Source organism: Mustela nigripes, chromosome 8 (assembly GCF_022355385.1).
Source record: "Mustela nigripes isolate SB6536 chromosome 8, MUSNIG.SB6536, whole genome shotgun sequence".
NCBI lineage: Eukaryota > Metazoa > Chordata > Mammalia > Carnivora > Mustelidae > Mustela > Mustela nigripes.
Window position 1 is genome coordinate 23,219,438 of NC_081564.1, and position 13,952 is coordinate 23,233,389.

A 13,952-nucleotide genomic window follows, 5' to 3' on the forward strand; every position below is an offset into this window, starting at 1 on the left:
TGCTTACCTATTAGTAAGACAGCAAAAGAATATTCCAGAATCTCAAATTAAAGACTTCTGAGATGAATTTAATAGGCTTTCCAAACAAGAAGTAAACCCTTTGCTTTAGAAGGAAAGCAAGTCCTTAAAGGTAAATCTGACTATAGTACTGCCTAATGGTTAAAGACACTAACCCTTATAGCCAAATAAATTTTATTGCCTTAAATCTTGAAGTGTGAAATGTGCCACTTAGCAGATGTATAACTTTTGGCATGTTAACTCAATCTCAGCCTGTTCCTCAAACACAAAATAGGAATACTCCTTACTCCAACAAGGTTACTATAAAGATTACACATGTTGAAGGTGGCAAGAAGCAATTAACTGTTTTAACTACTATTTTATCATTAAATAAAGTCTTTGGGGGAAGATAGAACCCACCCAATTTCTCAAGTCCTGTTCATGGTCTTCCAAAGTTATCACAGACTCTGTCAACCCAAATTTGGCCTCTCATTCCACAATTCAGAAATGAAGTAACCATTTATCAAACACAATCATCTAAGCGGTCTCCAAATGTTTGCCTCTTAAACATGGCAGTTCAAATATAAAAAAGGATACTGAAGATTTTACCCAAGACTGTTATCAACTAGCTACACAAACCTATCTACAACCTTATCTAACTGGGTTTCAGATTCATCATCCATAGCATGAGACTTCACTTAAATGGCACCTACAGTAGCTACTCTAAAACACTGTAGTTCAATAATACGCTTCCTAAACAAACAAACAAACAAAAAAACAGGCTATCACTATTTGGGAATTCACTTCACTACTCAGAAAAATTTTATTTCCTCGATTGGAAAAAGCAAACAAAAAATTACAGACTCTCATCACAACATATTTTCCTTTCCCATAAAAGACTTAAAGTCATTTCACTATTACTAGATGACTGAAGTCTGTATCCTCAGCCCTTAAAGTGGTTCTTCAGATCTCTGGGCCATCTATGTAGCTTATCACTTCTCCAGGTACTAAAACGGTAGAATACTTACCTTCAACTCAAGTGGCAAACGAATGTGTTAAAACACTATGTGGTTATGATCCCACTGAATTACTTCCAAGAGAGTGGGCATAAGAATTAACCCTAAAACATTCCAGGTCAACATGGGGTAACGATAATCTCTTCATGAACTCAACCATAAATACATGTGTTCTGTGATTTGCACACATTCTGGGGAAAGGCTATTTAAATTTTGAGTTTAAACAAGTTGCCATTTCCTGCTTAGCATATAAAATCTATATGAGATGTAGGTACGAATTTCCCAAGAAGATAAAGCCAACTGTTTGCTGAAAAGAGAAACCAATAATTTCTTCTCACAAGTTGTCATTTAAAGGTCTTCATTCCTTTTTTTTCTTATTAGGGAAAAAACAGACTTATTATAACCCAACTGTTTTGACTGGTGTCACTAAAGAGAAACAGTTGATTCTAGAATAGTCCAACTCAGGCGATCCAAAGAAGAGTAGTCGTTAGATTTCTATCACACCCTTGAATGAAACAACTCAATGTATATGGACTTCAAAAACTAAAACTTGCATTTGATCAAATATATTTTGATCCAACAAATGAAGATCATATTCTTCTGGATTAGCAACAAATATTTCACTCATCTCAGTTCTTCAATACAGAGCTCCAGACTCATCCAGTGATACATCCCCAAAAGTAAAAAAGCAGAGATTTCTGGGAAAAAGATTTTCGTATTATCAAGGAATGTGTTAGCAGTGACCTCAGTGGCACCTAAAAGATACTTACGAATTTGTATGCAGATATTCAAAGGTTAGCTGAGCTCGATTCAGACTGCTGTAATTTGTGAAAGCCATGAGTGCAGTGAGATCTCCAGTCCTTCACCCACTAACTGGGAAATATAAACTTAACAATGGAATAGATTTTCCAGGATTCCTTCCAGGAAAGGTTTGGTAAGTCTGTGCTCCTTACTGTTAAACAAGGTTACCTAGTATCTATCCAAAATATATTCAAAGAGGTGTCTAAAACTACAACTGATTTCTCCTTTAAGTTTTTATCTTCTCAATTGTGATGCAATATTCTGGAAAAAAAAAACTTGTAAATCTGTAGTTTTAAAGAGCTTTAGCATTAAGTTGCGATAGTTCAAGGAGTTGAATGTGGTCTTGGAGTAGATGGTACTGGAGTTGGGAGGTTTTATTACTTCTCCATCTTCAAGGTTCTTCAAGCTTTTTTTTCTTGTTGTTCCTCTAAATTTCCGATCAGAAAATTTACCAATCCGGAAATTCACCAGCTTCTGTCATAAAACTGAGCAGTCACCCATTTCTTCACCACCAATGATTCCAGGATTCTTAAATAGGCCCCAGGCTGGCGGCCATGAAGTCGATGGAGTGCATATGGCGTTAATTCCGGCTTCACAACCTCCCAACTGAAAGGTCTCCTAAGCGCTGATGACGATTCCTTTTTCCAAAGCCCAGACCCAACCTAGCTTCTGCTCCAGTCCCAATCTCTTCAGTGTAATGGGTCAAATTACCTCACACTCACCCACAAAAATGCCTCAGAATTGACCCGCCCAAATCACCTGAAGAGGGCAACGCCCCTCCCCCCACTTCCCTCAGACAGAGGCCTCCGTCTCTCGGCCCACCAGGGCCTCGCTTCCGAGGCCGCCTCCTCCTCACGGAGAGGAGTTAGTCCCAGCTTTCAAGGCTCGGGTCGAGGGCTGTGTGGAGAGCGCACAACCCGACAGGGCGTTGCCCGGTGCTCAAAGCTGCCTTTGTCCCTCCCCACGGAATTGGAACCCAACAACCGCAGCGCGCTCTTGGAACCATGTGCTGCCTCCGCCTCCGCCGCTGCCGCCGCCGCCGCGAGACCAGCCGCCCACGCGCCGCGCTGGATAAAAGGATGACAGGACTCAGCACCACGGAACTCGGCGTTTAAGGCTGCTCTGCCACCGCTGCCGCAGCCGCTACAGCCACCTCAGCCACCGCTTTGTCTCCGCTAGTGCACACCACCCGGGCCGCCTCGCGCACTCCCCGACGCCCCAAGCCCCCGAGGCATCCGCGGCGCATTCGGCCAATCACGGAGCCGCAGCTCCTCCCGCCCCCGCCCTGATGCGACGCCTCCTGATTGGCGGGCAGCGGGCCTCCACGTGACCGGATCTTGCTAGCCGGGCCCGCCCCTGTCACGTGAGGGCGCGCGCCTCTCTTCCTGCTTTCATGACCCTCTCCGCCATTTAAAGAAACAGTACCGGGGGCGGGCCGAGCGACGCAGCCGGGACGGTAGCTGCGGCGCGGACCGGAGGAGCCATCTTGTCTCGTCGCCGGGGAGTCAGGTCCCTAACTCGAAGAAGCCCTGGCGCGCCCTCCCCCCCTCCCCGGTCTGGTAGGGCGAAGGAGCGGGCGCGCGGTCGATCGAGCGATCGGTTGGCGGCTCTTTCTCCTGCTCTGGCATCCAGCTCTTGGGGCGCAGGCCCGGCCGCCGCGGCGCGCGCCCGGTGGCCGTTGGCGCTCGCGCCGCGTCTTTCTTCTCGTACGCAGAACTCGGGCGGCGGCCTATGCGTTTGCGATTCGTCGAGGAGTCGTCCGGGTGGTCGGCGGCGGCGGGCAGCTGCTCCGCCCCGCTCCCGGGGAGGCGGCGGCTGCGGCGGGATTTGGCGCGGCCGGGGAGGCGGGGGTGGCCGGGGCTGGCCTGGAGGCCTGGCGCCACCCTTCGGGGCCTGCAAGGACCCAGTTGGGGGGGCAAGAGGGCGCCGGGGGATGGTTGGTGGTGGGCTTTCTACTTTGCCTTTTCCTCCTTATGCCCCCTTAGTGAGGGGCGGGAGCTCTGGCGGCAGCTCCGGGGTGGGGAGACAAGCCCCGGAGTCGGAAGAGCTGGGTTTGCTTCCGGGCCTAGCCACCAGCTGGCCGAGTGACCTTAGGCAAATCACTCTGTAATTTGTCGGCGCCTCAGTTTCCTCCTCTGCCTATCAATGTTTGTGGGGTTGAAAGCGCTTTGTAAAGTATAAAGCGTCGGTGTACGTAAGGGATGATTATTGTTTGTAATGGGGTTTTTTTGAGTTGTAATAAGAAAAGTTAGCAATTGCCCAGTTCTTGGATTTTGAACCTGGGAACCTTGGATTGAAGTTGGAGATACCCCAAACTCCCCGAAGTTGTATGCAGAAATAGTGGGAGTTTGCATTTTGGGGGGAATGAGGATCCATCGCCAGCAAGTTATCAAAGGGGGCTGTGACCCAGAAGAGTTAAGAACTCCAATTGTTTTATGCCACAGGGAGGAAACTGAGGCCTAGATGTCATTTGGGACCCTTCACAACCGATTTGAAGCCCGTTTGAATCCCTGGGATATGTGAGCTGTTTCTATGCATAATGGATATTTGGGGTAACAACACTCCACTGCTTGGCTTCTATTCTAAGTCCTTTCTTTTTACCATAGGGTGCTTGAAGGGTGGCTGACAAGTTGGTATGGTTCAATGGCCCCCCACATAAAGCAGCTAAAACCAGAAATGGGTGTGTTCTCTAGTATCAAGAAGCCTGTTGAATCTTTTGCCCAGCAATTCTTAGTGTTCTGCTGCTTATACTGGTACCTGACTACCTTTCTCTTTCATTGACCATTTTCCACAACCATGGTTGCCATCCATTACTTGCTTCTATTTTATATCTTTTGTGCGGTTGGTAGTGAGCAGGCTTATTTTTAAATGGTGCTGCCAAGGCCAGCTAACTAATGGTGCAGGTGGATTTTTAGCAAGCTGGCTCACTGGAACAGACTAAACCAGGCATGGAATTCCCGAAGATGTTTGGGGGTTTATCTTTATTAATTGAAGGTTAACATTCTCTGAAGAGTTTTATGATGACTTCTGCTGAACTTCAAAATCAGTAGATTTGGAAGTGTTTCAATGCTTAGCTTTTTCCTGGCTGGCTTTGTATTCTATTTGCTTGCAAGTGTGTTACTAAGATGGCCAAAATGCCAGTGATTGCTCCTTTGTTAATTGTCAGCTGCTTTTATCAAATTCCTGGCCATTGTCCAGCAAACACTATAGAAATGTTTGAACAGTTGGATTTCAAACATTTTCATTTTGTGGAGTGGTGCTTACCAGTGGTACAGCTCTAAGCAAGTGAACATAAACACATTTATGTGTATTTTGTCTGGTTAGGTGTTTATCTGTTTTGCTATTTCATACAAATGTCTGAGAAAATCAATTGACTATTCCTTTTACATAAAGGGCAGAGACAAATGATCTCACTTCCAGAAAAATGACTGTTTTGGAGAAAAATGTGTTGATCTTTTAGCTCTTTTGTTATTATCTGGATGTACCTCAAAAGAATCTTAAGACTGTGGCGATCTTATAAGATGCTTTTTTCAGGAGAAGGGAGAAAAAAAAAACTGGAACTCAAAGCTTGAAATTCTATGACAAAACATGAGATATCCAGGATACGAGGCCAAAAAGGTTTCACTACCGTGTTCTGCACTAGCTGGAGCAGATGCTTTTCTGTGTAGCCACAGCGTGGGCTCCAGATTGCCAGATTTTCAACATCTGGGACCTGAAGAGTGTGTCAGGATATGACAAGAACTCTGGAGCTCAGTATTTTTGTTTTTGAACATGGGGGCTGTTGACCTTGCTTTGAGAAGAGACAGCAACTGAGCAGGCACTGCCACCAGCACCATTACTGGGATTTGAAGACCTGAGTGTCTGCCAGACCTTCAGTGCAAACTCTAGCAACACTTCATCAAACGTGAACTATGGTACTTGCCATTTTCCAAAATGCCTCATTCTTTACTTACCATCTCTGCCCTTTTCATGCTGTGCTTTGGAATGTATTCTCTGGTTCTTCACCTGTCAGAACACTGCCATTTCCTCAGTCAGATGTTCTCTACTCCCCGAGTCTCCGTAACTTAAGTTGTATATCATGTTGTTTACCTTTTAGCTATCTTTGCGTAGTATACCTTGTAAAGTAGTCATTTGCAAGTATTTGCTCTTTTTCCAGATAGCAAGCCCCTTGAAATCCAGGGCTTTGTTTTAAGGATTTTTGCCCACATGTACTACATGCATATGATGAAGCCTTTCATAGAAAGGAGTCATTTAGAGAGTGGGCTATCGAAAGAGACTGTAAGCATTTGCTTAATTGCTTCGTGGTAACTTAATTACTCGTGATTAGGAAAAAGATCACTGGTTATGAGTCATGTTTCTTTCTGTGTTTCCTGGTGGTTTTTTTGTTTTTTTTTTTTTCATTTTGTTTGTTTTTGTTTTGTTTTGTTTTGTTTTTCTAAATTTTAAAAGATGTAGGGAATCCTCAGACATGAAGAGAAACTGATACATTGCATAGGGCATTAACAGAAAGGTGCAAATACCAGGGTCTTACTCTCTAGGTACCTTGTTCTTTCCCACACAAGATTGAATCTTGTTAAAATGAAAGTTAAAAACAGCTTTTAAAAGTACAAGATCGTAAGATAATTCGAGGAGAGCATTGGAAAAGGAAGAAGGACAAGATCTCTGGTGTTGGTGTATAAACCTAAATTCAGTTCTTCTTGTGCTACCAATGGGACTACTTTCTCCCCAGTCAGGCACTGCTCAGCGGCCTGAATACAGATTACTCCCCCAGATTATGAGATCTAGGGCAATTCTTTTTTGCTGCTTCCCTAAGACAGTTTGTTCTCAAGAGTCAGGAAGCAGTCCCTCCCAGAGAACTCTTTCTGTTCTTATCATTACTAATTGTTAATCAGAAAGGTTTTTTACTCCCAGTAAAATTTGTCTGCTTCTTAGCTAGGCTTATCGAGAATTAGTACCCATCAGGCAGCTGATATGCTGACAACAAACCCTGGTGTTAGAGTCCCTGTGTTTCTAATTCCATGCATTTGTTATCTTACCTGTTTTGTTCCTGTCCCTTCCAGTCCTGTGCCTCCTGCTGAGTGTGTTCACCTGGACCTTCTGACCACCTTCCTTGTACTGTTCCATCAGCCTACAGATCTGGTACCTGGATTTTTGCCATCAGTGATTCCTTCACCTTACTGCTGAAGAAGACATCATTCCTGTGGACCAGTGTGATCCAAGAGGCATTCAGCCATCATGATGTGGCCTTCACCTCCACTCCTGTCCTGTTCCACCCAGATTCAGCACAGCCCTTTATAGTGAAGTCAGACTGTTTAAGCCAAGTAGCTGAAGCTATTTTATCACAACGAAGACCCAGTTTGTTCCTTGAGTGTGCATTTCATTTCTTCAGTTAAAGCCTTCAGAGACACAAAATAAATTTGGACCAGAGGATTTTTTAGTTACCAATACTGAAGTATGACAACATCTTTTTCAAGAACGGCATTGGACCATACCCCACAATCTCAAATGATTGAAATTCATGAAGTGTCTAGGATCCTATCCAGGTCACTGGATCTTATTCTTTTCACTTCAAGTCTATAGTAGCCTACTGAATAGAAAGCAGATATTCTGACCAGCAGATATTGGGATTAAAACAAAGGCACAGTGAACTCACAGCATCTTTGGGATTACTCAGGAACCAGAACTTTTCACTCAAATTTAAGAAATTCTACTAAGGAAACCCTTTACCTAACAGCATCTCAAAAAGCTCCAGTCAGATTCCAGAAAAGGACTCTTGATACTTCCAGGTAGAACCTATAATGGTAATCCCTTATGTTTATATAGCACTTTATAGTTTCAAAGCACTTTTACATGCATTAATCTCAATTATCAAAATAATCTCAATTATCAAAATAACACAGTAAATTGCAAACGAAATGAAAATTTAAAAGGTTATCCAAGGTGATACAGCTACAAAGTGGTAGAGGTCAGGCCTTCTGACTCCCAGTCCAGTTCTCTCCATGGAATTAACTTAGCCTCTACTTCACCTGCAGTGTTAAGATGACTGGAGATTGGTAACCCCAGAAAATTTTTCACCTTCCTGATGTGGTTCCCTTAGTCAGCCAGTATTTTGTAAGTATAATCTTGTGATGGCTGCATTTAGACCAGAATTCCATGGCAATACCCCTAAGGTTTAAGAGCGGACTGTTCTTCATAGTGATAGATTATTCTTGTCAACAAGGCATACGTTCATCTGATGATAAGACTGTAATATGAAACATGAAGCTACTTTTAGATCTGTTTTTCACATGGTTTTCCTAAATTCCCAAATGGCTTAATTAACTGGAGATTCCTGTTCGTGTTTTGTCCTTTTTTTTTCCCCTAAGTCTTATTAACTACTAGACATCAATGTCTTATCTATAGTCCTCTACCCGCAAACATGTACTTAACATGAGTCCTACATTATTTTTTAGAGCAGTGCTGTTCATATATGTGTGTGTATGTATATTTGATGCATACTCATAACATATACGTAGATTTCCCATAATCCTTTATTGTAAAAAAATATATGTTCCCTCCCCTGATTCAGTGTCATGTATTAAAGAATCTCAGAAGGCTTGCAACAAAGAGCCTCATTGAGCTGTTTAGCCCAGTGTGTCCTAAGTTTAATCAAACACAGAATGTTATTATCACAGCATTCCTTTAAATGGAATGGGGAAACTGCTTTAAAGCAGTATAGCCAATGCTTCCTGATTGCCCTGGGGACCCAGGAGTAAAAAGCATCTTTGAAGGCGGCCCCCCAGCCATTTCTTACCTTGTCAGTAACTGAATTGGTAGGTCTTTAATCATCTGAGAGTCCTACATCTTGACCGTTAAACTCTCTTTTTGTTAAAGGAACTGCTAGAGGATTTGTAGGAACATATGGGAAGGGAATGGGGAAAAGTTAATGTTGCACCCCAAATTGGATGGGTTCCATGACATTTAGCAATATACTTCTCTGTTAGAATTGTGCTGTAAATCTAGCTCAAAGGCATTGAAATCTCTGGTGAGGAGTTTGGGAAGGGAAGGGAGGAGGAGAAGGATGGAGAAAAGGGGGAGGAGGGATGATAGGAAATATTTTCTTAGAATTTGAGTTGTGGCCCATTGAGATCATACCAGTGCTGGAAGGGAAGTCATCTAGCCATGGACTTGGGATAATATTTGCAAAGAAATGGAATGCATTTTGCAGATGTATGTTGACTGCAAAAATCCAGTGCTATTGTCACTTAAAGCCAATAGCCTGTTCTCTGATAGTCAAAAACTCAATTTGAGCCATCAGAATTTATAGCAAACTTGAATGTTAACTTCATCATTCTGTAATGTGGTCCACATTAGGGAAAGAATGACTAGGAAGACACCTTCTTGGCTTACCACAGGCTTTGCTCACAGTTTCTGGTTTCTGTGACCTATTTTTTGTATTTCAGCATTTTGTGAACAACTTATTCTTAGATCATTGGTTTTCCAAAGGCTTTGTGACCATGAAGCCCTTTGGATGAAAACTATGTGGAAGCCCAGAGTAAAAGAGAAGCTGCTGTAGATGAAGCAGGAGTGGGGGGCCTGAAACCTGCCACAAGCATCTTCCTTTACCACCATGGTGACCCCTAAGGAGACTTTTACAACACCTAGAATTCTTCAGAACGCAGTTTGAAAACCACTGCCCTAGACAACATGTGCAACCTGAATGGCATTCTGATTGTATCTCTACCCATCCCAGTCCATGTTCAGTTGATGCTGCATATTCTTAGGAATATTTACTGTGGGCAAAATCAGAAAAGTGCAAGAAGATGGGCATATCTTTGCCTCACCCCCCAGAGTAGTCATATGGGCTGAAAGTGGTATCAAATGGACCTAGATTAGCAGCCCTGTAACCCCAGATGGATTTCAAGTCAGTGATTCCTGGGATTCAATATAGTCAGCAATTCATGTGTACTCTACACTGACACACCCCCTTACCCAGCTGCTTTAACAAACACCAGACGCTCTAGTGGTACTTGAAACACGTAACTTTGAAGTCTTGATCCTTCTTGGATACCTGAATCGCCAGGTATTGAAGCTGGTACTAAAGTTGATGATGCCTCATTGAGGCCATATTAGACCAACTTGTACATTGGACCTCCCATCATCAGCCATGGTACTCTACTTCGTGTGCAAGGGATAACCATTAACTATGAAAGTAGAACTGAAATTCTGGCAACATTACCTAAAAGGGTACCTAGTTATTCATCTTATTCTCAAAACTAAAGTCACTGTGACTCAGCCTGTGACAGTTACACTGCTCCTTGGTTATTATTCAGTTTAACTGCTGTTTCCAGGATAAATGAGCTAATAACGTTAAAAAATTTCCTCCATTATTAGCATATCTGCTCCAAAATTATGAATACTCTAACTACATGTAACACCTGATCCACAAGAGACTTGTTTTTGAACATTCTCTCTCATGTATGTGATTTTAAATGCGATCCTTTGGAAAATTTTCTTCTAACCAGTGAGAGGTATTCTTTTGTGATGGATCTTTTGATATCTGGTACCATCCGCTACAGATGTTAGGGATATTTGGAGGTAGGCCTTTTGAGCAGGCCATGGTAGCTTGCTTGCTGATCATCAACCTTGTTTTTGGAAATGTAGAGGGACTTGAAAATCTACACAGCCTACAGCTAAGATTTAATCCGTACACTCAAGAGCTTCCTGCAGCTTCTTCCTAATGTTACAAGACCACAGTGTCTTGTCTCTGTGGATGTTTTCATGGAATTTCATCTGTCTCCATACTGTTGTTCTACACTGAGAGTGGCTGACATTCCTTGCTCTGAGATACACCCAGGCATTAAGACATTTAATCTGTTTCTGCAGGATGGATTCAATTCATGAAATCCCAGACCAGATCATGTTAAACAAGTAAACGTCAATTTGTGTCATGAGAAAAATCTCAGTCCCATCCTTCACAGTCTACTTAAGGGTCAGCTGTCCTCAACTGTACTCTAATGAATGCACTGGTTAAATGCTGGGAATGGTTTCTTTGTATCTTTTTTCTCTAGACTAACCCTGATTACATGATTCTGTCTACAAATCATCAAACAAGGCCTGTGCACCCTCAACTAATAAAAATCTAATGACTAGCTTGCTTGTACATATAACTATTATTTGTTCATAAGTTATCTACAAACTCCATTTTTTTACTACCTTCAAAATGTCAGCTCGATTTTCTCTTCTGTACTTACAGAAAAAGACACTGATCTACACTGCCAGTCATTCCCTTTAATCCTGTCAAACACAGTCAAAATGAGGGGCTTAAGGTGAGGATGATCATCTGTTCAAGAGTCTAATGTATGCTGTGTATCAGAATTGATGGTTGAAAATGAAGAAAGCCTAAAACTCAAACTTAGGATCTTAACTGCTCTCTCCCTGCCACAGATCTTAATCTAAGTCTTTTGGCAGCAACAGCCAACCAATCTAAGGCCTTGTTTATAAACTGATTCTCAAGAGATGGGCAGAGTTTCAGAAGATGGAGACTTGATTACCAAAGAGAGTAGGGCCAACCTTCATGAACCTGGCCCTCCCAACCTTGTCATTCCCAGATGTAGCATAGACTCCTCAACAGAACCTCAAGTCTGAATTGAGAATATAGCCTTCTATTGAGCTGAAAGTTCTTGGGCAGATAAACAGAAAAATGAAAGCTGCTATACCTGGCTGACCCTTTAAGGTCAGAAAATGGTATCCAGAGCAAATCCTAAGGAATGACCCTGGAGTACTCAGGATAAAAACTAATTCACAGAGCTTCAACATCAGTCTACCCATTTTGACAGATCACATCCTGGCTGTTGGTGTGGCTAGCCCTGATGAAGGTACCTATTTGCATGTTTAGACTCAGCCTTTGTATACCTTTTTTGACATGTTGCAATCAGACTGGCTGTGCCTGAGAAAACTACCAACTGGTACCAGTCTGTCTTACACTCAGTTCCACCCAAGGAGTTTTGAATAGAAGCAGCTTGCATCTTACCACCGCCCCCCAACCCCAGAACTTAATGTTCACAACTGGAAGGACCATGCTGTATACTACGTGACCAGCAGCCCTTTTTTTTTTTTTTTTTAAGTGCAGAGTAAGCCTCTACACGTGTATATGTCACCATTTTCAGCACTTGAGACCCCTTCTACCAGATCTGAAAGACTACAGCAGATTGAAAGCACTGTCCATTTCTCTCTTCTGCAGTAATACAGAGGTGACAGAAATGTTACCAGTTCACCTTGGCAAAGGACTAAAGGAACAGAAAAAGGTTTCCACTGAAGTTGAAACTTACCACTGACTAAAGTAGCCTCACAGAACTATTTGCCAGTGGGAGGCTTGTCCAGCATCATGTCAGCAAGATGGTTGAGCTCTCAGATTCAAGACCACTGAGTTTACTTCTGTTGAAACACTATTGCATCATCCAAAGCATGCTATTGGACACAATTATTACATTCAAATGGATTACAAGCTTCCTGAGTACAGGACAAACTTAACTCCTCATGATGTTTTCAGAATACATTTATTATCAAGAAAGTAACAAATGCCAGCTGTTAGTGAACAGAGACTAAAAACTTTTTCAGTATCTGGTAGTATTGACATCAATTGTTTTTGATTGACCAGCATCCATTCCATGTCTTTGTAACAACTGTGATGTTCCTTGGAACCACTTTTCCGTATCTTCAGTCCACATGATTCAGACAGTCTGGCCTAACTTTAAGCTTCATGGGTGGACATGTAATTCAGACCTGATGAACCAGCATCGTTCATCTCTTTCACCATAAAGATTCATTCTGGAATGGTCATGTGATCCAAGTTGGTCTAGTGATACTCAGCCCTAGGACTTTCACTGAACTGTGGAGGAGAAGCTCAGAAGCTCTCTTTACTGAGGCTGCTTGGCTTTGTAGTATGAAAAGCTCAAACCAACAGGGCCCACCATATCAAATGAGCCAGAGAATGAAGCCAGTGCAGAGCCAAATGATGGAGAGACTTGAGTCCTGATGACAATGTTTGTGCCCCTGGATCCAACCGTGCCTGAAGCTAGTATATCCCTATGGACTTTTCAGTTATGTGAGCCAATAAATACCCTTTTTTGCTTTAAGTTACTTTGAGTTGGGTTTCTATTGCTTAAAATTGAGTCAGTCCTGACTAGTATACTGTCTACCAACATTGACATTTGACAGATTCAAGTATTTATTAAACTGGAGGTCATGGCCACACTGAAGTCTTCCAGCTGAGAAGACAAAATGAAACAGGAAGTGACAATGTTTAAGTTACTACAGAAGCATAAGAAATACATGGTAGAAAAATATAGAAGAAAACCTAAATGTTTATTGGTAAAGGATTGGTTAAATAACACATGGTTCAGCCATATAAGAAAATCTACATGGCTTTTAAAATTGATAAAATACATTTATTGTGTATGAACATGGGAAAACGGCCATGATATATTAAGAGAAACGGTAGAAAAATATATAGTATGAACTCACTTAAAAATTTGTGTTTTATGATGTATAGAAAAGTCTACTAATGGCTTTCTTCAAATAGTGTAGATTCCATGAGACTTTCAACTTTATACATTTCTGTATTTGAATATTTTCCACTACTCATATTACTTTTAAACTTTATTTAAAAATAAAGAATTTTAAAAATTAAATTTAGTACTTATTGTTTGACTTTGGCAAGTTACCACTGTAAGTCAAATAATTTAAAATACCCATCTTCATGTTAGTGAACATTTAGATAAATATATTTGTCTTCCCATTAGTGAGGCTGACAAGGTTGCACCTTCTTTGAGGAACTCAATAATTGATTCTTAATTTTTCAAGCATATCTCTTTAAATGTCTGAGTTTTTTATAATCAGTGTATCGTAGTGTCAGTGTTCATCAAAGATTACTCCAGTTCTTAACTGATACTAATCTATTAAGACCTCTTGCAGTGTTTACATTAGGTAGGTAGAAGGGAAAAAAAAAATCATGTTTTCTTTGAAATCCTTCAGTATTTTGATAACACAAGTTCAATAGTGACCTTTTTATTGCTAAGTCTAGTACATAATCTAAACTTACAGCAGCTCAGTCCGCTTCCATTATTTATCTTGGCACACTCTTTTTCCCTTAGGTGT

At 41.8% G+C, this 13,952-nt stretch overlaps 2 protein-coding genes across 5 annotated transcripts in view; one reads left to right on the forward strand and one right to left on the reverse strand.

Annotated features, from left to right (window-relative positions):
- Positions 1–3,422, reverse strand: part of MORC2 (MORC family CW-type zinc finger 2) — a 42,029-nt gene extending 38,607 nt beyond the window's left edge. For all 4 annotated transcript variants that reach the window (XM_059408838.1, XM_059408840.1, XM_059408839.1 and 1 more), the window contains exon 1: positions 1,784–3,422. In XM_059408838.1, coding sequence (XP_059264821.1) covers positions 1,784–1,851 — 68 coding nt within the window. In that variant the 5' untranslated portion in view covers positions 1,852–3,422. The remainder of the gene's footprint in view (positions 1–1,783) is intronic.
- TUG1 (taurine up-regulated 1) lies at positions 3,332–12,931 on the forward strand (the record flags this gene model as incomplete). Its single annotated transcript, XM_059409909.1, has 2 exons — positions 3,332–5,728; positions 6,875–12,931. A coding segment is annotated over one exon (468 nt), but the record flags the coding sequence as incomplete, so codon positions are not given.
- Between the last annotated feature and the right edge of the window lie 1,021 nt (positions 12,932–13,952).